The sequence below is a fragment of the Rhinopithecus bieti genome, unplaced genomic scaffold (genome assembly GCF_001698545.2).
Source record: "Rhinopithecus bieti isolate Rb0 unplaced genomic scaffold, ASM169854v2 scaffold_18466, whole genome shotgun sequence".
Lineage (NCBI taxonomy): Eukaryota > Metazoa > Chordata > Mammalia > Primates > Cercopithecidae > Rhinopithecus > Rhinopithecus bieti.
This window is the reverse complement of record NW_016809319.1, coordinates 602126-628647: the sequence shown is the minus strand read 5'-3', so window position 1 is coordinate 628647 and position 26522 is coordinate 602126. Positions and strand designations below refer to the sequence as shown.

Sequence of the window (26522 nt, the reverse complement as noted above, 5' to 3'; positions counted from 1 at the left end):
AAACATTTTACCACAGTTTAAAGCAAGACATATGAAATTGATAGAGGTGGGTCACATGCATTATTCTTTGACAGTGCTTTGCATTTGCGTTGTCTTCCTCCTAAGAATTTACTTTTTAATAGTAAGGAATCTGAGCAGGATGCAGTTAAACAACTTGGAATTTATCCAATTGTGTTCTACTGCTGTTTGACAATTAGTGGGAAGACGCAGTTCCTCATCAAGAAAATAGTTTTCAGAAACAGCTGATTTTCTCGGGAAAAACATCAGGCCCCACTGGGAGTCGAACCCAGGATCTCCTGTTTACGAGACAGGCGCTTTAACCAGCTAAGCCATAGAGCCACGCGGAAGCGCTATTTAAAAGTGAATCTATCTCATTTTACTTTGACAAAAATGAGTTTATTGAGTGTTAACTGCTGTCTTCAAAAAATATGCCAACTCGAGAGATACTTCATTTCCTCAGTCTCTTTTGAAGACATACGAATACACAGGGAAACGTATTCGCCAGTTTACAGTGTCAAGAGATTTTTCTATTAATCCAAGAAAGAGCATTACAGAAAGCTATACAATACGTGAAGACCATTAAAAGGAATATATCTATACATAATTTTTAAAAACCTTCGAATCTTGAAAGTCACTCACTTAGGGTACGTGAAGCTGCCAAATTTGTCAGAGGAGGAATAGGCATCTCTCGCATGGAGCCGTGGGACTCGGCGTTAAGGCACTCTTCAGCTACAGGTGTCAGCCCGTTTAGCTCCTCTTCAGGTCTTGTGATGTCATTCTCAAGAGGACAGTAAAGTTCTGTGTCATGTGGGGCCTCTCAGGAGGGGTGCGGAGGTGGGGGTGGGGGCGCTGGCGGCAGGACTCTCTGCAGCTTTGCCCTGAAGGAATTTGGTCGACACTTTAAGACTGACCAAGAAAAGGTCATTTGGCCCAGTTTTCTCCCACCCTTTGTTTACTTCTGCTCCTCCTGGGCTTGTTTTCTGTTTGTTTGTTTTTTCGGTTTTTTCTCTTTTTTTTTTTTCCCCCCCCCTCAGTCAGTCCTGAAAATCACCTCCCAGGGGAGATAACGCGTTCTCCTCTGTAACCCGTCCTTGCACTCCCCGGGTGGTCCCGGTTCTCATCCCTCCGGGGATCTGCAAGGAGCCCCGCCCACGGGCTTTGAACCGATTGCTGCTCAGCGTCCAGGAGCAGGCCCCGCATAGGACCGGGGAAGGGCCGTGGAAATTCAGGTGCTTCTGCGGGGCCCAAGGCCCCCAAGGCAGGCGGGGACTGAGACGACTGAGGAGTGAGGGACAAGGAGGCTGGGACTGGGGAGGGGAGACCCGAGATCTGCCCAGAATGCTTTCGTGGGTTTGGAGAGCGCAGGACACAGTCTCTTCCGGCCCTGTAGGATGCGAAGACACGCTTCAAATGCAAACGGATTCCCGTCCTGAACTTTGGGAATTAAGGCCCTGAACGCAGTCAGCAAAAAGGAGATCTGTCTGTACAGACGTTTCTTTCCACGTCTCTCATAGTAAGGGCTTTATTAAAAAGCAGGGACTCGAATCCTAGGTGGGTAGATGGGAGGCTGGCACTGGGGAGGGGACGTCCTCTGTTTCCTGGTTGTGCACATTAAAAATGACTCTCCGCCACCTACTCCTAAACGCAGTCGGCAAAAATGAGACGTCAACTAAGCGCTGTCTCAGCCCCAGACCCAGGTCGGCCATGGGGATTTTCAAGGGTTTTCTCAATGACTGATTTTTCTAGAAGCTAATGGATTTTATTCTCCCAGATCTAAAGGCTAAGGCTACCCCCGCTTCACACCCGGATAACATAAAAGACAGCGATGGGACCGAAACTCGGGTCTCCTGGGTCCTGGTTGGCTGGAGAGAGGGGCAGTGAACTCCCCGAAAATAATTCTGTCTTTTCTCAGTATCTGGGAGGACTCATTACAGGGTAGATAATCAGGATGGATGTTTGGCAAGTGAGAATCTTTGAGATCTGTGCACACAGTTTTAACTCTACTTTCGCCAGTGTGGAGGACATGAAATTCCCGATGAGTGTATGTTAAAAGGGAATACAGAAGGCAATATACACAACGTTCTAAAAGAATTGCTTTTCATGGAGGCAAAGTGGCTAAGCAGTCCAAAGCGCTGGATGAAAGCTCTGATCTCTTGGGGTATGGAGATTCTAGCCTGTTTAGCCACAGAAGTCATGAAACCACTATGTGATACTTTTTAAATAATGAGTTTTGATACTTAAGACAAAATAGAATTATTGGAGTGAATTTTGTTTGTTTCTGTTGAATTCATTATTCTTACACACACCAGCCAGATTCTACTTACTAATATTTTATTTGATATGTTGACCTTTAGATGTATGAATTGGATTGTTCTCATTTGATATGTTTTGTTTTTATTTTGGGTTCTATTTATGTCTGGTTTTGGTAACCTTAATGAATGGATTCGGCAGTTATCCCTTTTTTATGTCCTGAAACTATTCAACCCACAAGAATTACCTGATCCTTGACAATTTGACAGCACTTGCCTAAGAGAATGAGGACCTTTCATGGGGCTTAGAAATGGAAAGACTTTTGACAGCCTCTTCATCTATTTCTGTGGTTCTTATTCTATGAGGATGTGTCACTTGAGTATGTCATAGAGTGTCTCTGATTCTCAGTTTCTTATTTGTTGAGGGATAATGATACTGAAGATTAAATGACTTATTGCTTATAACATTCTAGTACGATGCCGGGGCCATTCAAGCTTTCAATCAATGTTATTCATTATTGTCACATCAATATTGGTAATTTATGTTGTCCTAAATCCTATCTCCTTCACTATGCTTAGATTATCAGGGATTGTCAGACACAGAGATATAAAGTTGTAATTAATATTTGCTTTTCCCTTAAGACACCTATCTCTTCTCTATTTATAAATGTCTCCTCTCTCATCACTAATTTTGAATTCTAATTTTATATTTTCCCTTGATTAGACATTCCACAGATTTGTATTTCAGTTTTATTTACAAAAATACTTTCTTAGCTCTCCTAGCATGTAAACAGATTTTCCCTGTTAATTCCTTTCTTCTGCTTTCATTTGGTGTGTTTTGTTGGTCTTTTATTTGTTTCTGAAGTGAAATACTCACCAGTATTTCAGTCATTTAAAATCTTTCTAATTTACTTAAAAGATACACTTAAGTTACAAATGTTCTCTTCTGACCTGCTTTTGTAGCATTCCGCAGGTAATGAATATGTTGTCTTATTGACATTCTGTTCTACCTAGCCTGTAATTTTAGTTTTGATTTTCTCTTTGAGCCAAGGTATTTTAGAAGCATTTGACATTTTTAAAGTATAACATTTTATACTTTTCTGATTATATTTTGATGCTGATTTCCATCTTTATTTTCTAGTACAGTATGAATTTTCTAAATTAAAAAATATTTTGATATTTTCTTACTGGACTATTGTATAGTCAATTCATGAATTTCTTGGGCAGTTTAAAATTGGGCAGTTAAAAATTCGCTATAAAGAATGTTTTGATATCTATCAGGTCAATGTTTTATTCTTATTTGTCTCTTATAATACTACTTATTTCTTTGTCCACTGATATTTCTTGAACTGAGCACAATAAATTGAAGTCAGTTACTAAATTGTGTCTGCCTTTCTACTTGTGTCTCTGCTGAATTTCTGCTGAATGAAAGTTGCTGCTTTATTTTGAGGATGAATATCAAAAAAACAAAAATCTTTAACTCCACTTAAACTGTAATTTTAGCATTTTGCAGTACCCTTCTTTGTTTTGTTAATAAGTGTTGTCCGAAATCCCACTTCACATGATTTTAAGTCCTTGAGTTCTTTATTTTTGTGAGTTTGCCTGATATTTTTGTCTCTTCTTTGTTTTCAAACTTCCGGATTTTTTCCAAGCCTGTGTGTAAGGCAAGCTGTGGGGAGGCTATGTGACAAGGTATATGCAGGGAACAAAGAGCTCAGAAAGACTAGTTTTTTATTTTCACAGCATTTTAAAACCCTAATTAAGAAATACTTAATCTTCCACTGGTTTATGTGGTCATAGTGAGCATTGTAATTGAATATCGAATATATCAAATGTGTAGCTCTGTAGAAAAATTGTGGGAAAGGAATCTCTGATTCTAGCCAAGAACTTCCCAGGGGCTTGAGTAAAATACGTTCCCAACCTGAAAATCTAGTGCAAGTGGAAGATTCAACCTTTTATTGTGGATGTTTTCTAGGTTCCATGTTTGGTTGCCCTTTTTTCTGAGATGGTATTCAAAGGAATATTCCATACACTCATATATTTGAACCTTCCAAAATACTTCCAAATATCTTGCATATTTGGAATACTGATAACTTCCAAATATCTTACATAGACCTTTTTAGAATACCATATGATTATAGCCGCTGCCTATAAGACATTTCCACCTTAGTATCTCATAGACACTCTGGACTCATCAAGTTCCTCCTATTATTGCTTTTCCTTTTGAATAGCACCACAACCTATTCTGTTAAACTGAAAACTATGTGATTACTGTAAATGACTCTCTTTGTCCCCTCATGCATTTTTTTCCTCAAGTGACTATGATGTCACTGCTGTTTAGATTCAAATAGTGATCCTTCCCTAACTAGCCATGGCAGTTAGTATGATATTCTAAGCAGAACCTGCTATTGTGAAAACATGATTTCATGGAATTGAGAGTTTTTGCTATTCAGTTAAACTCTTTTTAACTATTTGCTATTCAGTCAAATATGCCAAATGTAAAATTCTATTTTTAATTTGATATTTGTTTTGTCTCTAGAGAAGCTTTTATTCTAAACAGAGAGATACAAACCTGATGTTTTGATGCACACATTTAAAAATCTGAATCAAGTTTGGCATAAAGAGATAGTTAAATTTGCCAAAAAAAAAATACTTATGAGAAATAATCACAAGTGATGGATTATATTATGCCAAATTTATTCTTTTTTGCATGAAGGAAATTGTGAACATTGACCTGATTAGTTGGGACCATCAAGAGCAGAGCTGAACCGTAATCTCCACAGCACCTCCAAATCCTGAGACAAGCTTTTCATCCTCACATTAATGCTGTTTTCTGTCCCTTCTGTCCCCCAACTGATGGGGCCCCTTAAAATGTAGGATGAGTTTGAGCTTTGGTTCTTGACAAGGGACCCAGTTATGGAGGATCTGGAAGTCTTTTTCCCCCCCCCGGGCCTTATACCCTATGCGTATAATGCAGAGTCCATAGCAATTGTCCATTCACTCTTAAATTGAGAGAAGACAAGTTGGAATAAGGAGTTTAAAGTTTGTTTATATTTGGGACTTAGATAGGCTCTGTGAAAATGCAGTGCTGGTTTAGGAAGGCATAAAGTGGCTGGTTTCAGAAGTCCTTGATAGCAGACATTGAGAGCTTGGTTTTTACATAATGTTGCAAATTATGAATATAGATTGAAGCCAGAAGGTACCCATGTACCCTTAGAACTCACAGTGACTGATGCAAATTAACTTTTTAACTTTTTTTTTTTTTTACAGAGTCTCGCTCTGTCAGCCAGGCTGGAGTGCAGTGGCGCCATCTTGGCTCACTGCAACCTCTACCTCCCAGGTTCAAGAGAGTCTCCTGCCTCAGCCTCCCAAGTAGCAGGGATTACAGACACCCGTCAACACACCTGGCTAATTTTTGTATTTTTTAGTGGAGACGGGGTTTTGCCATGTTGGCCGGGCTTGTCTCGAACCCCTGACCTCAAGTGATACGCCTGCCTCGGCCTCCTAAAACCCTGGGATTACAGGTGTGAGCCGCCACACCTGGCCAATTTTTTAAACTTTATATTAAGCTTCTAAAATAGATTATTAAAGCCATTAATAATTCCTCTCCTCCTTCGGTAGGAAGTTACAATTCGAGGACTCAGTTTTTCTCTATTAAGAGAATAGAAAAATTGAATGTCATTTAGTTTTGATTACCATTCATCTTTCTGCTCCTTTCCAAATAACACTATTGTTTGTTCCATTATATATTCTATTTATGCTGTCTGTAACATATCTTCCATGTTACTAATGTACTTGTATGTGCATTTAACACAACTTATGAATTCTGCCTCTGTATCACAAGCTACTTACTAATTTATCTATAGTTAACACATCTTGTGAATTTTGCCTTATCTTGTAAGTTATTAGTTTATGTACTATCTGTGTTGGTTTTATCCATCCGATTTGTTTTCCTATTTCCTATGTCTGAATATAATAAAATCATACAGCAAACTCATATTTCAGGAGCCACTGAACTTAGAAGTCTTTGTTTTTGGAACGGGAACCCTAGAAAGTCAGTATTCTGAATAGAAATGACTCTGAGGTTCTACAGATAAAGATAAAGCTATCTTTCTCAGGTGTAGAGTGTCTTCAAACATAACTTATTAGGTGATAATTCCATTTCTATTAACTTGTCTGGCTGGAGGCAAAGAAATACAGAGGAAATTGGAAAAAGAGAAAAGAATAGAGACCTGGAAAAAGGGAAGATCCTTGAGTTATCTTTGCCTTAGTTCCTCTGAAGTTATAATCTAAAAATTGGTATAAGCTCTACATACACTCTAGGTGGCACTCTGAGGTTATAAAATGGTTCATATGATGAGTTGAGGCCACTGTGTTTTATTTTATTTTATTTTATTTTATTGAGAGAGTTTCACTCTGTCACCCAGTCTGGAGTACATGGTGCAATCTCTGCTCACTGGCGTCTCGACCTCCTGAGCTCAAGTAATCCTCCCACGTCAGCCTCCTTAGTAGCTGGGACCATAGGTGTGTGTCACCACACCTGGCTAAATTTACTTTTTTTTAGGGATGGGGTCTCACTATGTTGTCCAGTCTCAAACTCCTGCCTCAGCTTCCCAAAGTGTTGGGATAACAGGCATGAGTCACCACTCCTGACCCCACTGTATTTTAAAGGCCAAAAGAAGTCTGAAAGAATTAAAACTAGTTTGCTCTTCCCTTTACAAGGAATCAAGAAAAGGTAGACAGTCAATATGGTTTTATAAGGAAAATTTTAGAGGGACATGGAATCCCTATCCGGGAACTTCACAGAGATTCAAAGAAGAGAAAGTTTGTAACCTAACACTTGAAAGAGCAAGAGAAAACTTGCAATCAGAGCAATGCCAGGTGGCGGTCAGGAGGGGAAGGGGTAAAGAAAGAAAAGAAAATGAGAACTTTTTATTTTACTCCAAATCACAAAGTATTTGAAAATACATGTTAAAGAAAGATTATTTTGGCACTTGGTAAAGTGCTAGTAAAGACTTTATTTAAGACTATTGCAATTAAGGAGAGAGACTGAACTTAACTCTGAATACAATCGAAACAAGTGGAGATTTACAGCCAACAGGCAGAGTGAAGGCATGGTAGATGATGGAAAATTACTAAGCACAGATATCAAAGGGAGGAAGAATCTTGCTAAACTGGCCTAACAGGATTCTTGCTAATGGTAGGCTAAGGGCTTAGAAATTAAGGGTAGAGGATTAATAATCTGTGCAGATACCAGACTTGGGGAGATTCTCAATAAACTGATAAAAGGAGTCTTGCTGAAGGCAGTCGAAAGCCAAGGCCTACTTGAGAAGGCTAAAAGAAAAGACTGTTATTCTATACTCTCACAATACTTCTGACACCATATGTGTGGGTTTTCCACTCCAAGCAATTCTCCAACTCTGCAGTCACAAACTGGGTGTTGACACTGCAACTCAATTCTGATACTAACTACCTGTAATTAGTGCAGACCCTACAGGTGAAGGGCTCAGTTCCACAAGACTGCCCCCGACTTCACATGTCAATCATAAGTCTCAGGTTGTCATTCATATTTCTAATCAACTGTTGTAAATTGAGGGTTCCTACAACTTCCTCCTGAAGTTTGATAATTTGTTATAACAACTCACAAGACTCAGGGAAACATTTACGTATGTTCATCGGTTTATTATAAAGGATATGACAAAGGATATAGATGAAGCGATACACTTGGCAAGGTATGGGGAGGAATATAGAGCTTTTGTGTCTTCTTCGGGGGCACCACACTCCCAATAACTCCATGTGTTCACCAACTCAGAAGCTCTATGAGTTCTGTTGTTTAGGAGTTTTATGGAGATTTCATTACACAAACATGATTGATTAAATCATTGGCTTTTGATGACTGGGTCAATTATCAGCTCCTCTGCCTTCCAAAAGAAGTGGGTTGGGGTGTTGAAAGTTCCAAATCTTTAATCACCATGGATGGTTTCTCTGGCAACCAGACCTCACTCTGAAGCTATCTGGGGACTTTCAGCCACCAGTCATCTCATTAACATACATAAAGACAGTTATTATTTAGGAGATTCCAAGGGTCTTAAAAGCTCTTGTGTTGGGAACCAGGGACTGAGACCAAATGTAACAAAAGAACCTCTTATCATCCCTATCACTCAGGAAGTTATAAGGATTTTAGAAGTTCTGTGCCAGGAGTTGGGAGGAAAGACCAAATATATATTTCTTATGATGTCACAAAGGCTCAGAGAACCCTGATTAAAGCTGGGTCAAGGAACGAGTCTTTGTCAGATAACAAATCTTGAATTTGGACCTAAATGAAGATGATGTGGATCAGAGACTGAGGAAACTAATAAACCAAGGGCATGGCTGAATTGTCCATGTTAACCCTGGGGACACCTAAGGGCTGAGCGGGAGGCAGTGTGGCTTGACTGTGCAGAGGAGTCAGTAGCCACATGAAGTACAAGAGTTCTCCTTACTCATCCCATGTCAAAATGACAATATTTTCTGCAAATTCTCCATTCCTTAGAGCAACGGTCCTCAAACTTTAGCATGTATTAGGATCAACTGGAAGCCTTTTGAAAACAGACTTCTGGGCCCACCCTAGGGCTTCTGGGTCAGTGAGCCCAGGAGAGATCTGAAAACTGCATTTCTAAGTTCTCAAGTGATGCTACTGCTACTGGCCAGAGGACTATGCTTTGAGAACCAATTTCCTAGAGATAGAAGTCAAGAAAGGGAAAATGATGATTGATTGAAGGATTGCCAATGTCCTTTTCTCAGGGCCTCTACTCGAGATTTCCCTCAATAGTGACTCATTTGTGGAGGGTGATAGGTGGTCTCCACAGCCTTACCCAGATGGGCTTTACTGGACTAGTGCCTGCATCTCCACTTGCTCTGAGTTTCGGCTGTTAATGGCTCAGAGCTGCCCCTTCAGAGTATTACTCTCAGTGGCCACCTTCTCCAGAGAATTTTCTTCAGCCAAAGGGAGCCACCTCACCTGAGAGTGTATGCCTGTAGAGTTCAAGGGTGGGCCCATAAGCCAATGACTGACTCACATGGGCTACCTTGTAGGCTATGTCTCATCCTTCAAGATGGGACTGATTATAGCATGATTTTTTCTGAAGCTAAACTCCAGCAGAAATTGCATTTTAGTTCTCTCTTTTCCTGGCCCTATCCGGCTTCACAGATTCCCTTTCTTCTGAGACCATTCTTTCAATAAGTTATATGTGCCTCAATTCTTGTCTCAGATTCTGTTTACAGAGAACAGAAGCCAAGTCAAGAGGTGTTCATAAGACCACAGAAGCAAGATTTTATGTGCTCTGGGATAGACTGTGTCCTACTTCTCGTATTTTGAGACTTCACCTCCCAGAATTGACACGTGCACTCTCCAAGGCTAAGAGCCACCTGTGTCCACACAGTCCACAGAAAAGATATTATGTCCACAGATTAACTGCCACAGGGGAGACCACAGTGGTGTATTACCTCCTGCTATGGGCTGCTTTGTAAATCTGGGAATAGGGTGATTAGAGAGGGTCTGAGTCCTGGTTTTCTAGGACCTTAGAATCTTCCTGTCCTGCCTGATAACTCTTTCCAAAAGTTTTGTGATCAGCGGAGCCTTAATGATTCTAGATGCCTGGTAGGCTGCTTGTGGGGTAGTGGATTTATGGACCCAATTAGCTCTAGTGTACCTGATTTGCATAATAAGTTGTGGGAACTTCTGGTTAGAAGAAAAAAATTCCACAGCAATAATGGTGTCTGTGATGGTAATGATGATAATCACCTGATAGTAAACTTTTAACTACTACGACAGACTGGAGCTCCTGAGGCACTGCTGGGAAGTCCACCTACTTCAAGAAGGTTCTAAGTGTAACTTTCCTTGGGGACTAAGTTTTGCTATAGGGATTGGTTGAGGAGGAAAGAAGTGGAAAACTTTATGTCTTGATCCTCTCTTTATAAAGACATTTTACATGATTATTATATTTTACATTATTATTATTGCCATCATCATCATCATCATTTGTGACATTTTGATCTGGACTGCTACCCCCAAACCTACCCCTCACCTATGCCCACCTCCCACTGCAAGGACATTTCTGTTTCTTTTTTCTGTGGTCTTGGCTCTCTCCAGAACAATGTTTATTTTCTCTTCAGGGACAATCACTGGAAGGCATTAGGAGTATGGAACCTGGATTTTCAGAGCAGTGGCAGGCTGAAGACTTTCCTGGATACTCAGGCACAATGCACTCAGGCTGAAGGCTGCAGTCCTCTTTCTTCATTACTGTAGGAATGTTGGTCACCTGAAGCAACTGCAGGTTCCTGGGTTAGGCTGAACCGGTAACTGGAGAGAATTTTATACATTGTGTCAGCTCATCCTCCTCCACCTACTTTCTGGACCTTGGTTATCCAGATCTTACCAGGTCTGGAACCCTTCTGAAGACGATTACGGTCCCAGAGGTACTCAACCTCTTCAGAGATTTAAAAGAAGCTAAAAAATGAAATGTATTTCTTAACACCACTGGTAGCTGGTTCTGTAATCTCCTCACTGCCCTCACAACCACCATAGTGGTTAGTAAAAGATTTATGGAAATCTCACATCCTATGGTTTACAGCCAAGGAAAGCCAGATTTTTTAAAATTCATTTTTTCTTACTAGATGCTAAGTTTAAGAAAAGAAAACATCCAAATATTTTGATAATATTTCCCATTTTTCATGTATTAAATATCCACCACTTATGAATTTTAAGGTCTTAAGAATCATTTTCCTAATAGTTTTTGGTTTAGTCAATTTTCTTGTTGCTGAATAAAGATTAAGTCATGGATCACATTTTTTTTTTTTTTTCCCTTTTTTTTTTTTTTTTTTTTTTGAGATGGAGTTTCGCTCTTGTTACCCAGGCTGCAGAGCAATGGTGCGATCTTGGCTCACTGCAACCTCCACCTCCAGGGAACAAACGATTCTCCTATCTCGGCCTCCCAAGTAGCTTGGATTACAGGCATGCGCCACCACACCTGGCTAATTTTTTTGTATTTAGTAGAGACGGGGCTTCACCATGTTAATCAGGCTGGCCATGAACTCCTGACCTCAGGTGATCCACCCTCCTTGGCTTCCCAAAGTGCTGAGATTACAGGTGTGCACCACTGTGCCCGGCCTACATTTCTGTTAGGTACACAGCAGGATTATGATCCCTACAATGTTTGAAATTACTCACTGATATTTAAATTTCCTGCATTTTTTATGCAAAAAATATTTTTAAGTGCTAGTACCTATGTTCCAAGTAATTTGTGAAAAGGAAAAGAAAAACAGTGATTTTATCTTACTTCCTTATCTAATTTCTTTCCTTAATATCTGGTTTTCTGAAATCTACTTCCATTATAAAACACTGTATTTTAATTATAAAATGTCACGGGGCAGATAGGGCTTCCTAGCAGGTCCTTTGCACCTCTGATTAGAAGTGGGTTTTGTTCCATTTTGTTTTGTTATGCTTTTTTACTTTTATGTGCTTTCAGATTTTAACAGTAAGCATGAATTAATTTTATAAACAGAAATGTATGCATATTTGTTGTAGAGAGAGAGAACATTCTTTGAGAGGCAAGGATTCCTGTCATGTAGGGGCCTGGTCAAGACCTGAACGGGAGGGTGCAGAGGGACCTGATCTGTGCTCACGGTCACAGCAGCTCTGAGCAACCAGTTCCAGCGGGTTCTTTTATATGTGCCCAGGAAAGTTCTAGAGCATTTTTGAGAAAAACAAAACACTGAAGAACAAGGCAAGGCAATCAAGAAAGCAGGAGCAAAGTGACAGAGAAAGAAGAAGTATGACTCTGGACATACTATGGGACTGGGAAAACACCACACAGAGCCAGGTTGCTGCAGAATTTTTTAATTTGAGACAGTGATCAGAATAAGTTTAAGGTTGAAGAGCCTCAGGGTGAGGAGAAAGCCCATCATTCAGAATACAGGAACATCCATGCCCAGGTGCCATGACCTGAATGCACTAAGGGACAGGCACCAAGGAAGGCTCTGGCAGGGTCCGACCCCGAGGGGTTTTGGGACCCACCGTCATGGAGATGTCCCTCCCTTCATGTGAGGTGGGGTTTCTGCTCTCACTCTGCCTTCAGAGGTCCTACATGAGAGCTACTGGGTGGCAGGGGAATAAAGGAGAATTGAGGAGAGAAGAGTTTACCAATGCATGCCCATCTTAGAGGAGAGAGGCTATAAAGGAGGTCTAGAGTCTTGCGGCCAGCTCCTGCTTTCTTTAAACTTTCAGGAAGGGGAAAGGATAGATATCACAACTTCTGGGGATTGCTTTTTTAGGGACACAGGATAGTCTGATTTATCTACCGTAAAATATGATTTTCCTTTGGAATAGATATTTCAGGATCAGAGAGTTGGGGAGATAGGTGTTCTTTTCCTTAATCTTCAAACACACACGCACGCACGCACACACACACACCATACATACAAACACCTATGCATATACCAACAAATACAATTCTACATATCCATACACACACACACACACACAGCTACACACACATGCTAAGCAGCTGCTTGGGTAGTACAAGATGGTTTGGTCATCAGGAGGCTGGGTAGGCAGGAGTGTGGAGCAAAGATGGAGGAAGATGGACACTTTGTTAGACATTCCCGCAGGTGGGAGACAGGGTAGTTACTTCTGCCAGTCGCTAACCCTTCCTAGTGGGCACTGAACTGCTTTAGGTACTCCAGGATGTCTGACTTGACTGTGCTGACTGGAGCCCGGTGGAACCAGCGCATGACAGGGACTCCATCGGGCCCCACCAGAAATTTCTCAAAGTTCCAGTGGATGTCATGGACCTTCATGGGCTCCCAGAAGAGTTGGCTTGATAAGCCCAAAAGATCAGAGGTTGGAGGGCAGGAGTTCTGGAGCAGAGATATGGAAAGTAGAAACGTACATTTATTTCTACTTTATTTCTACTTCTGTGTGGTACAGTCTTATCTCTAGACTACAGAGTCTACTCACCATTATGTATTTTAATATATTAACTACTTTGCATGCTTCCAATCAATCACAGACACTGCAATGTATCAATACCAATACACCAACTACCAAACAACCGAGAGTTAGAGAGTATAATGGTAAATAGAAAGCTTTCCTCCTTTCCCTGTCTTCCCTCTATTCCCATGATTTTATCACGGCAATTCAGTAAAAGACTATTTTTCTGTTTCCTTGGACGAGTCATATCATTTTTACAGTTTGTTTCCTTAGTGGAAAAAAAAGATAGGTTGATTTAGAATAGTGGCTCCCAGAATTTGGGGTTTCCTAGGCTTCATAAGCCAGTAAAATTTCAATAACTATTTCCTTGGAGATTAACATACAATCACTAATATTCATTTTGCCAATAAGAAAAATTAAGTCTACTATAAGCATAAATCTAAAATTAAAGGATTTTAATACCATGTTGAACCACATAAAATTGATTATAGTGCCATTTTTGAGTAAGTAAAGGGCAATTTATATGGGTAAACATAATAGTAATTTAATATCAGAATAAATGTCAGTCTTATATTCAATAAGTTGAGCTGTATGAAAAATTCTGCATTGTCTTTTTTCCCTTGTTTGTTGTGGATGAGTGAAAATTTCAGCAGGACCAGCCTTGTTCTGCAGACCAGTATTTGAGGCTGAGTAGACACAGAGATCCTCGGGGGTCCTTCTATCCTGGTATTCTGTAGTTCTAACACTCTGTGACTCTAAAGGCATTTAGCACATGGTATTCTGTATCATCCACGTGTGTCTCCTGATTAAATGTGAGTTCCTTCAGGGAAGAGACTATGCCCTATTAATGTTTGTTAACTCATTATATAGCACATACTGAGATCTGATAAATGATTGCTGAATGAATGAATCATTACCATTCAATACAGGAGGCTAGTCCATGTCAGAGCTATTGTCCATCACGGGTTTCCTCTACTTAAAGCTAAAGCCTCACAGCAGATATTGCCATGAGCCTTGAACTTACCTGAGCATCTCTTTTCCAAGGGGTCCAACCACAGCCCTAGACATGAGCCCCACTGCTTTCAGAGCATTTCTAGCTAACCAATCCATGCCAGGTTTATACTCACTCACCTTCAGGAAAGTAAAGACCTTCTGTTCATTTTCTCCATTCACATCCCCTTTCTCAAAGAGCTGGAAATTAGGGACAAAGCCACTACCTGGACGCACATACCTGCAGTGAATCAAAGTGTTCCCAGCAAGATCCAAATTAAGACATGGATGGAAAATAATGACCACCACCAATTCACAGGAAATTAAAGATAAAGGGAAGAGGCTGTGCATAGGGAAGATAAGAAAAGATAGTCTGTGGGAAGCAGGACTTCATGCAATAGGCTTTATGGAGCCAATAGAGAATTCTAAGGAAATTGGAAGGCTATATCTTAAGCTTAGGTTTCCTGCTTCATTTCCATTTCTTATACTCCCTTCTTTCCTCTATGCTTCTTTTCCATTCAATCTTCCCTTAGCCTCATCATTGAATAATTCAAAAGTAAAGAGAATATTTAAGCGCTGCGAATAGAATAGATTGAATTCAAAACATCATAAGGATATGCTTCAACCCATGTATCTATGTCCTATCCCAGAAGTTTCCAGAATAGGCAGGCATCTAGGTGGAATGAGGAATGGAAATCCTGACAGGGCATCCGCAGAGTCCCATGCAAGCACTCACTTGAGGCCAAGAAGTATTTCTGAGTTTGTTCCTGGTTCTTGTTTTCCAGACTGGTTGCAGGGAAAGACCAACACGACGGCATCAAAATTCTTCAGCCCCTGTGGTGCATCCCGCTCTGTGAGTGGAGAGTGAATAGCATTGGTGGCCTGGTCAGGAGGCCTACCTCAAGCGGTGAAAGATCGCTGAACGTATCCATTTATCCCATGAATAAACCAAGGACTATGAAGGGAAAGATTCAAGATTACAGAGATCAAGAGTAGAGAAAAAAAAAAAAAAGACTAGTGCACATGTTTCCAGAAATGCATCTAAATGGCTGCTGTTTTTCTTATACAGTAAGCCATGCCTGGCTATACTTTACTATCCAATGAGAACTCTTATTTTTTTAAAAACACACACACACACACACACATTGGTAGCCTTGTGTGGGAGTCCTGTTTGATCCTAAAGAGAAGTCAGATTGGAGTGCCGCTGTCTTCCTTAGTTGGTGAACTGATCAAAAAAATTCGTAAGGAAAAAGCAAACAAAATGGAAATATTACCCACCTATCCCCGCATCCCCCCGGCCTCACTCATACAATGTCCCATGGTGACATAACCAGACACTCCAGTGCCAGTTGCATTCCCAGGAGTACTCCTTGGTGCTCCACCCTGAGAGTGGTAGAGAAAGAGAAATTCCAAGGCTATCTCTACAGTATTCTGTACCCTCTCCTCAATTCCAGTGACCTAACTGATGCTGGAACATGCCCTAGAACACTCCCTGGGACTCCAGGCCACAAACTCCAAACTGCTCTTTACCACTGTCAGGAACCTTCCAACTTGTGTGTTTAGACTTGAACAATAATTTCCATATTCAGCTGTTTTCAGGTCAGATTTATTCAGACCTCAGAACCTGTATTGGCCATTCTTATTCAGATTCAGCTCTGCCTGCTGGAATGTCCCCTAAGAACCTCTTCTTAAATAGAGAGTGTCTTGCTATTTTTCTACAGTTCTTTGGTTACTATCGATACTCATCTCCCTCTTATCTTTGGCCATCAAGAGTATTTCCTTTCTATAGCAGACACACTTAACAGACCTTGATTCTATTCCTTTGGTAAGCTTCTTTAATTCTCTCAATTTCCTCATCTGGAGTAAAATTTGAATGAGATGCTCTTTTAAATTCTCATGAACTAGTTTAATAAATTATATCACAGCAACACAGCAGAATACTATGCCTTAAAATGAATAAGGAAACTCACCATGTTTTTTTGTTTTGTTTTTAGACAGCGTCTCTCTCTGTCACCCAGGCTGGAGTGCAGTTGCAGGATTTCAGCTCACTGCAACCCCTGCCTCCCGGGTTCAAGAGATTCTCATGCTTTAGCCTCCTGAGTAGTTGGGATTACAGGCATGTGCCACTATGCCCAGCTAATTTTTTGTATTTTTAGTAGAGACAGGGTTTCACCATGTTGGCAAGGCTGGTCTCAAACTTCTGATGTTCAAGAGTGATCCGGCCACCCTGGCCTCCCAAAGTGCTGGGATTACAGGTGTGAGCCACCACTCCTGTCCCCAAGGTATGTGATATATGTGAAAAAGCAATGTGCATAATCATTTCCTTGTGTATGTTTGTGTATGTGTATGTGCTTGAGAGAAAGAAAGTGAGAGGGAAATGTTTGCTTGTATATGCATAACAGATTTCTGGAAATATACACCATAAACTGATAATATTGGTTGCCTAAAGAGAAGGGAACATGGCAAGTGCCACTGTAAACCTTTTTATATCTCTTGAATTTTGAATGTTGCAAGTATATTGCCTATTCAATTTGTAGCAGATTTAAGTTAAAATTAAATTAAATTAAAACAAATTTAAGAGCAGCTTCATATTCCATGGAACTGCTGTTTACACATCACAACTTTTAAAATTTACCATATTTTCAAATTTAACTTTTGAAGGGAGGAGAATTCTTGCTTGCTAAATGATACAAAACTGTTGTTTGGGCTCTAATACCTAGGTCCTGAGGTCCTACAGTAGATACACTTAGCGGACCTTGATTCTATTCCTTTGGAAAGTTCTTTTAACTTTCTTACTTACTAAATGATACTAAATCATTTCTTGGGCTCTTATAATAAAAATTTAGTCTGTAGCTTTTCAGGTTTCCCCTAGACTTAATTGTACATAAAAATAAAAAAATTGAGGCCGGATGTGGTGGCTCATGCCTGTAATCCCAGCACTTTGGGAGATGGAAGCAGGTGGATCATTTGAGGCCAGAAGTTTGAGACCAGCCTGACCAACATGGCAAAACCCAGTCTCTACTAAAAAAAAAAAAAAAAAAAAAAAAATTAGCTGAGCGAGAAGATATGCACCTGTAGTCCCAGCTATTTGAGGCTGAGACAAGAGAATAGCTTGAATCCCGGAGGCAGAGGTTACAGTGAGCCAAGATCGCACCCTCTGCACTCCAGCCTGGGCGACAGAGCAAGACCCTGTCTCAAAAATAATAATAATAATAAAGTGACCCCAAATTATTTTAAAAGTGTGATTCTTATCCTAATATGTACTTTTGAGAGTATCTTTTATGCATAATTTTACCATTAAATTGGAAAATATTTAGCTTCTCTTGGTAAATGTGAGCCATTTGTACTTTGGAGGAGCAGGCATTTTATTAGAATTTTTGCTTAAATCATAAAGCATCCTCTGAATGTCAATTTTAAAATGTCAAAATTTGGTGAGCCGGATCTTTTAGACATGAGATTACAATATGCTTGACTTTAAGTGTTATTTAAAAGGGATAAAATTCTGGGATTTTATTATTGAAAATCCATTAAGAAAATTGATAGGGTTTATATATTTTGATCAGTTGAATAGATAACCGTGTCAACGTGTGGAAAATTTTTCTTAAAACTTGTTTATGTATAGGCCAGGTGCGGTGGCTCACGCTTGTAATCCCAGCACTTTGGGAGGCCAAGGCTTGTGGATCACTTGAGGTCAGGAGTTCAAGACCAGCCTGGCCAACATGGCAAAACCCTGTCTCTGCTAAAAATGCACAAAAAAAAAAAAACAATTAGCTAGATATAGTGGTGCACGCCTGTAATCCCAGCTACTCGGAGGCTGGAAGCACGAGAATCACTTGAACCTGGAGGCGGGAGTTTGCGCAGTGAGCTGAGATCATGCCCTGCACTCCAGCCTGGGGCAACGAGCGAGACTTCTCAAGAACAAAACAAAGTTGTTCATGTATTATTTTGATCCATTTCTCTGTGGCATTTGGTGTAATGAAATATTTTAAATTATCTTGAACCTTTTTTTTTTTTTTTTTTTTTGAGGACAGATGTCTCGCTCTGGTCGCCGGCTGAGTGCAGTGGCGGGATCTCGCTCGACTGCAAGCTCCGCTCCCGGGTTTACGCCGATTCCCTGGCCTCAGCCTCCCGAGTAGCTGAGGACTACAGGCACCCCGCCACTCGCCGGTTGTTTTTTGTATTTTTTTTTAGTAGAGGAACGGGGGATTTCCACCATGTGTAGGCCAGGATGGTCTCGATTCTCCGTGACTTCGTGATTCGCCGTCTCGGCCTCCCAAAGTGCGTGGGTTAAAGTGCTGGGATTACAGGCTTGAGCCACCGGAACCATTTTTTTTAAAGCATAAAATAAAGTTCTTGGCCTGTCCAAAGTCGTATCTATCTCTAGTATAATTGATCTAGAATTTTAAATCATCTGTTTTGGATCAACAGTAATACCAAACTTTTCTCTGTTAAGGGCACAGAGAAAATGGAAGCACACCTCAGCTACCACAGAAGGTTAGGCCAAGGTTGGCGAGATGGAGCATTAATCTACATTGCCAGTCACATTAGACAGCCCTTGCACTAATCAAAGGCTGCCCAGACAGAAAACTTCATTTCCCTCTTTGTCATTTGGAGTTGCCTACAGAACCCAAGGGCATTTTCCAGAATGTCAAAGATCACTCATCTCTCCTGTTTTTATGAGATTTTGAGAAGCATAAAATCCGTCCTTGAAAACCAGGTATCTGGCCTGGGAGTCACAGCTGGCTTTAGCACTCTCCTAGGAAACATAAACTATTTCATAGAACCTCAATAACACATAACATGTGATCATAATGAATCAAGACAAAAACAAGGTCACTGTATAATTGTAACCGAACATAGACAAAGCATGAACATTGTCCAAATCACAACAATAACCAGGTACCACCCTATTCTTGCCAATACGAATGACTGCTGCTTCTTTACCAGTTACAGCTTTAGCGTTAGTTTCTCTCCCCATGTAAATATGATTGATTAAGATACCAAATCATATAATTGCTCCCAGTTCTTGATGGCATCCAATTCAGAACAGAACTTCAATTCCTTGAACTCGTCTCCAAATCACCTAACAAAAGCTCAGATTCTATAGTAAGTACTTTCTAATGCTTTCACATTAAGAAGCCCCATGGTTCTCTACAAAACATGTTTTCCTTCAGGGCACCGAGTAACACACTCAACTTGTTCAACTACAAGTGTGCTCCTAGTGGTCTTTAAGTCTTTGGGAAAGTCTTAGTTCTCAAATCTGGAAATAATTATCTTGATATTCTAAGGAACAGAGCAGGAGCAGCATTTAGGGAGGTAGAGTCACCTGATCACTTCTCCCACTGCATCCTCTAATAACACATCGGTAAAACCTTCTGGAATTAGAATATGGCTATCTGGCAATGCTGCTTCCAAAAGCGTTGAAACATGAGTTCTTACCAGGATACTGAGCTGCCAAGCCTCAGTAGGTGGCTACATTGACAAACAGGACGTGCTTGCCTGCAAACTGCTTGAACTGGATGTACTCTTCGCCGTTAAGGGTGAGGGCTCCGTACTCATAGATGGTGCCTGTCACCCCTTTGTTGCAATCCACCTGGAATGTTACAAAAATAACCATAACGATATAAGATAAACAATAATTTCCAACATCTGTGGACTTTTTCAAAACACTCAAAGACCCTTCATGTAATATCTTGAAATTCTAAGAACTGAGGGGACATTTCTAAGTAAAATTTTTAGTTAGAGCTGATGCCATAGCTAGAATCTATGTCTTCTAACTTACAATCCATTTTTTGGGTGTAGGTAGCAAGACAAGCATTTCATAATATTCTTCCCGTTTCTAGAAGATTAATACCATTTACTTCTGTTCCCTGACATTGCATTCTCCCCCGACATCCTAACACCCCATTCAAGTCATGCCGTCCTCTCTCCGATACTCTTAACAGATTTTTGCAGGATTTCTCATAAGTTTTGCACAAACTTCTCATCTATATGTTCTTATATTATAATTCCTATCCCCCAAAATCAGGCCCATAACTTACTTCTCCAGATGCCACTGAAGGGCCTTTTCCAGGCTTCCCAGTGGGGTACTCACTGGTGATGGGGGGGAGGGGCAGCAAGGAAGTGCTGGGTAGAGAAAGGAGGGTCCCTGACTAGGGCTCCACCCTCAGGCTTGCGCCCAGGGACCTAGGTGAGGACAGGCACTCCTGCCTCTCACCCAAATGTTGCCTGCCATGCCCCCATCCCGTGACTATGAAAACCCTGAGACCCTAGCAGGCAGACACACAGACGCTGGATGTGCAGAGGACCACATCAGCGGAGGAACACACTCCACTGGCCGGACGCGGAGAAGGACGCACCAGCGTAGGAGCACACTGGATGCCATTGACAGCGGAAGGACACGGAGTTAGGCCGGAATATAAGGAAAGAAGCCGGACTCCAGGGAAAAACCATCCATGTTTTGGCTCCCCCATCTGCTGAGGGCTACTTCAACTCAATAAAACCTTGCACTCATTCTCCAAGCCCACGTGTGATCCGATTCTTCCTGTACCCCATGGCAAGATCCCTGGGATATAGAAAGCCCTCTGTCTTTGTGAGAAGGCAGGGATCTAATTGAGCTAACACAAGCCGCCTATGGATGGCTGAACTAAGAGCACCCAGTAACACACGCCCACTAGGGCTTCAGCTGTAAACATTCACCTCTAGACACTGCCTTGGAGTAGGAGCCCCACAGCCTGCCCGTCTGTATGTTCCCTCTTTGGTCCCCTAGAGGTTTGAGCAGCGAGGCACTGAGGAAGCGAGCCACACCTTCCATCTCATGCCCTCTGAGAGGGACAAGTGAACTTTTCCGGTTTCACTGGTACCTTCAAAACTCATCCTTGACACCCACTTCTCATCTTTATATTGTGAAACATCCTGGACTTCTCATGAATTAAAGTTCATACAATAGAAAGCATAGAGCGGAAAAACTTTCTACTCACAAGCATGCCAAGAATAAAAGGCATGCAGAACCTGGAACAAAAGGCTAAGATGTTATCTGGTAAGAGAGTCTATACTCCTGGCCATATGATGAAAAGTCATAGAATTTTAGAGTAATTTAAACTGGGCTTCATAGGATCTCAGTCCTTAAAGGCATACCCCATGCAGTGAAGGAATGGCCTGTGGGTGAGCTACCGTGGGGAGAGTGGGGCAAGAAACTCTTTATCATCTTCCGAGTCTGTCACCAGGACACAAGATCATAGCTTCTCCTTCATTATCCTTGGAGAGAAGGAGACTTGACCTAGGGGCAAGCCCTTTCCTTCTGAGTCAATACTTCTGTACACATCTATGCATATACATTAGTCACAATATTTGGGAACATTAGCCTAAGAAATCCACTATGATGGGATTGTCATCCATGTCCCTGCATTTTCTTTGCCTTCATGACACCTTGCCTCTGAGCTAAATAATTTCCAGCATTTGTCTTTCTTGCTACTATAATAAAAAGTCACACGGAAATCACCATGTGAGCTGTCATTTGTATGCCTCCATTTTCTTGCCTTTGTGCTACCTTAGCTCTGAGTGCGACAACTTCCAAAGGTTTGCTTCTCATGTGGATGTCACTCTGTGAAATGAGATGCAGAATCCCAAGAAAATTGCAGACTCAAAGAGCTCAATCCTTCCTACCCAGCTTTTAGTTCTACTCTAGTTTGCTTACGTCTGTTTGAAGAAGACAGAATACACTAGAACACAGCTTTTAATTCACAAGATGATATTTTACATCGAAAATTCCACACCCAACCAGGCAGCAGTGGCTGACATAGATCTGGATAACCCTCGGAGGTTGTCCCTTCAAGTAGTCTGTTACCTTTCTTGAAAGTAAGTAAGCTGTCTTACGGCATTTAATAGACACCATCTTACACTTCATATGAACCCAATAACAGAGATTAAAGCTCAAAGCTTCAGGTTTGCAGACCTCCATGAGTATCAACCGGAAGCATTTTAGAAACGCAAGTTCCTGGGCTCCGCCTAAAACGTACTGAATCAGAAACTCTTGGTCGGGGCCCAGCGACTGTGCTTCAGGCAGCTCTCTCTGAGGGAAGCTCAAGTCTGGGAATCTCTGCATTATTTGATGGGCATTGTTCCCCACCTTTTATAGAGGAGAAAAAGGAACTAACAAAAGAAATATAATTGGCACACGGCCACCACTGAGGATGCTTTTGGATAAATTCATCTGATTATAAAGTTAAACTTTGCGGGTGCCTCAAGTGATCTGCTCAGTCTGCATCCTAAGACATATATACACATCTTTTACAGGGGTGGCTATTGACATCCAGTGGGAGGACTTTTCTAAATGGCATCAGGAGATTTGGGAGCAACACCAAGATCTGAGAACAAAGCCTACTCTGAGCTGAGCTTTGTCTCTACCTCACCTCATGATCTTCCCTAAAATTAATATTGGCGGACAACCATATTGGCCTTATGTGTTTTATTTTTCTAGGAGTGTGGGAGTGGGGGCACTCCTCTTTCCGTGACCTTGAAACTTCTGGTGCGGATCCCAACACCAGATTCTCTCACCTCTCCCTCTGGGCTTCTGGCTGAGCAGCCTCTCCAGGAGTAACAAGGGCAGCCTCCCTGTCAATCCTTTTGCTACTTCATGCCTCATTTGTTGGGATCCACAGCGCTACCCCAAGTTACAGACAAGCATGAAGGGGACAGGCTTTAGGCTATCAAGGGGCCAACAGGGGGAAGTGGCGAAAGGGAATGTGCTGAGGCAGCCCCCAACCCCACTCCACATACATTCAGTTCAAAGAGCCACTAGGTGCAGAGGAAAAGATGCAAGTAAGAGACAGTGGATTTAGGGAGAGCCCGCTAAGGATAGCAATGTCAGGATTTGTGAAGATCTGCTGGGAATGCAGATCTTGTCCTTCGAAAGGAGAGAGGAGAGAATTCCTCACAACTCTGGCAGCCAGATTGGTCATTATGTGCTGGAATCAGCTTGGATCTCCTGCCCCATGCTCACCTTCCTATTTTGAGGCTTTAGGGTCTGCTGAGCAAAGCCAACCAGGAACAGCGGGACAAGACAGCAGGCCTGGAACTGCCGGATCATGGCTAGGAGTTTTAGTCGACTCTGAGGTCCCCAGGATTTCAGCCCCTTTTGAACCCTTGGCAGGGACCAGTTTGGAGAAGCACCCTCCAATCGCAGAGTGGCATTCATACACACCCACCTCCACTCCCTACACACACCCCCTTCCTCTTCAGTTGTAAACCCCTCACCGTGGAGCTTGCTCCGCCTGCCTTGCCTCTGCCAGCTTCACACAAAAGGCATTCTCTACCTCTTGAAAGTAAAGTCTGGGTGAGGTTGAGTTCTTGTGAACTCTCTTGAAATACGAGCTTTTAGTTATCTCAGATTTCTGAGCTCTTTTCAGAAGCCTATAATCTATGTCCTAATCACTGATACCTGATCCAGGTATGCAGCTCCTTAGGGCAGCAGGTCAGATGCTATCCTCTTATGGAACAGACCTACACACATTCCCAAACTCTTTACCCTTCTACTTTTAGCTCAAAAAAAATGGCTGAAGCTTTGACTACGAGGCTATAAAGACCATTGAAATTAATACCTATTGGTGCAACTGACTAACTCCTTGACTCTGAAATCAAAGTTAATGTGTCTGTCCCCAGTTTTCTCATCTGTGAAATCAGCATAATAATATTATCTACCTTATAGGGCTGCTGTGACAATTAAATGTGATAATAACTATAAAGCACTTACCACATGGCCTGACAATGGTAAACAACTAGAACTGTATTTACACAGTTTCATGTATGAGAAAACTGAAGCTCAGAGAGAGACAGAGATAACATATAAAAAGTCACAGAGTGGGTAACAGTGAAATGAAGGCAACTTCTGCTTTCTACTCCACATCACTTGCTCTGGTTCCATTTGGATCATAATTATTGTGATGAAATCTTTACTATCTGAGACAATTTACATTTGCTCACCTTGTAGTAATGAGCCCTTGAGAGGTAAGGAGACATTTCATTATAGACCTCATCAGTAGGTCAAATGGCCTAAAACCACAACTTCATAGGTTTTGGTGTTCCCATATTCTTGATAGACTTTTGAGTACCTTGGGTCCTTGCCTCAAGCAATGAGAAGTGAAGGTACAGGAGCACACACTGAACAGGAGGAAACAAAGAACATTTCATGTCCCTAGTCCACCCAAAGGTATCATGGGGCTGCAATTGCCCTTCACCCATCCTCCTTCGGAGCCTTAGTTCCATGTTATCACCTTCCAGGAATTTTGCTTTCATCCCTTAGCTGTCTCCTCACTTCCAGGATCTTCTCCAGTCCCTATTTCCTTCACACTCTGCCTCTATGACTTTTCTAAAGGTCAGGTTTGTTGATCTCAGTAAGGTTTGTTGATCTCGCTCATGTTAAAGTGCCCCAATTCCTCCTGAATTCTTACACTCTTAGTTTGAAATTCTCCCATGAAGCACTCAAGGTCTTTTCTGATTTGACATCAGCCAGATTTCCCTGATGTAATCTTCCCTCCAGAAATGTTCTGATTCTGGCAGATAGAACTGTCTTCATCATCAGAGTCCACCTATCTGGGGTTGACTCTAGATCAAATCTTGGCAATTACTTTGGGGATCATTCCTGAGAGATTTTATGATATACAAATTACATATTTTTATTCAAAATGATGGATATGGCTTTATTGAACAAGACTTCCGAGGTAACTTTCTGAGACTTGAGTCACAAATCAGGGTTCTGGTGAGCTTGACCAGGCTTTAATATATATTAGGAGCCAGTTCACATCCTCACCCTCCTCCTTAGAATTTGGCTTAATTTATTAATTTATATTTTAAAACCTATTCTGTCCACAGATAGAAACATTATTTCAGGTCTAATTTCATCAATCAAGAGCATACTCTTTGGATACTAATCAGTAGAGTCCACAATGGCATTATTTTCTCTAGTATCTTTGAAACATTATTGGTTCACTTATTTTAGTTTTAATTTTATTGGTTCACTTTTATCTTAAGGTCAAATAAACATCAAAGTTTATATGAATTGCCACTGCAATGCTGGTGCCTATTATTGTCTATCCACCCAAGCAATTGATCTTTTAAATCTGAATTCTGTCATCTATCAGACTAGCTATATTTATCATCTATTAATGATCTACACATTTGATCAGCATGCCTTTTGCATCTTCCACCAAATACATTAAAGTTTATAGGATAGAAAGAAAGCGCAGAAGTTTCTGCCCAGTACTAGAGTTTAACTTACTCCTTATTTTTTATTCAAGATGCTTGTGGTTGATTTTTGGTTAAGCTATGCTCCCATTCAGTGATCAGCACTCACATATGTTCATAACTCACTTGTTTATAATATGTCTTAAAAAGTAGTAGAAGCCCCAAGTGGAGCTTTTTCTTAGGTTCTGAAGTTCATTTCCCCCACTTTGGAAAGCCAAAACATTTGCATGTCTACCAAGACATCTAGCATTCGTGCTTGCAGGCAGGGATGATCCTCAGTGTGTATACACAGGAATATGCACGGCAGTTGTTGGAACCCAGGATTTGTTCTGACTGGTTGTGCCCATGGCATACTTCTAAATATGTATATACACACACACACACACACACACACACACACACACACACACACACATTTTGGGACAAGGTCTGGTCTATCACCCAGGCTGGAGCAGGCTGGAGTGCAGTGGTATGATCTCGGCTCACTTGTAACCTTTGATTCCAAAGCTCAGGCCATCCTCCCACCTCGGCCCCCTGAGTAGCTGGGACTACAGTCGCATGCCACCAAACCCAGCTAATTTTTGTATTTTTAGTAGAGATGGGATTTTGCCATGTTTCCCAGGATGGTCTTGAAGTGGTGATCTCAAATGATCCACCCACCTAGGCATCCCAAAGTGCTGGGATTACAGGCTTGAGCCATCCCACCCAGCCCTGCTAAATATTTTAATGTCAGCTTTGATTGCAGAACCAATTCAGGCAACATAAGGTTTTAATTTTTTATCTTGAGATCTGCTTGTCTGTGCTGTGCTGTGTCAATAAATTCACATAGAACAAGTAGATGACTTTTATTAATATCTCAGGTTTAACTTTAAATTTCCTCTTTGTTCTACATTTTTTTTTCTTCTTTTAATTTTAAAAAACGTATTTTTCTCATTGGAGAAGAAAGAAGCAAAGGATGTGTTAAGAACTTACCTTTTTATCACTGTCAAGGCGTAACACTCTACCATTTTACTCAAATTCTGTATTACCTCTTCCTTATTCCTGTTCTGTTATAATTTAGTTTGAACACACAC

At 41.2% G+C, this 26522-nt stretch overlaps 1 protein-coding gene and 1 non-coding gene across 2 annotated transcripts; both read right to left on the bottom strand.

The window, feature by feature from the left end:
- Positions 1–265: 265 nt before the first annotated feature.
- Positions 266–339, bottom strand: TRNAT-CGU (transfer RNA threonine (anticodon CGU)). The gene has a single exon. It is a non-coding gene; the product is annotated as a tRNA-Thr (tRNA).
- A 12599-nt stretch (positions 340–12938) lies between these two features.
- GPX6 (glutathione peroxidase 6) lies at positions 12939–23296 on the bottom strand. Its single transcript, XM_017889096.1, has 5 exons — positions 23210–23296; positions 19648–19801; positions 14945–15059; positions 14350–14449; positions 12939–13145 (listed from the first exon to the last, which is right to left on the bottom strand). The coding sequence occupies exons 1-5, from the start codon at positions 23294–23296 to the stop codon at positions 12939–12941; spliced, it is 663 nt and encodes a 220-aa protein (XP_017744585.1).
- Positions 23297–26522: the final 3226 nt, after the last annotated feature.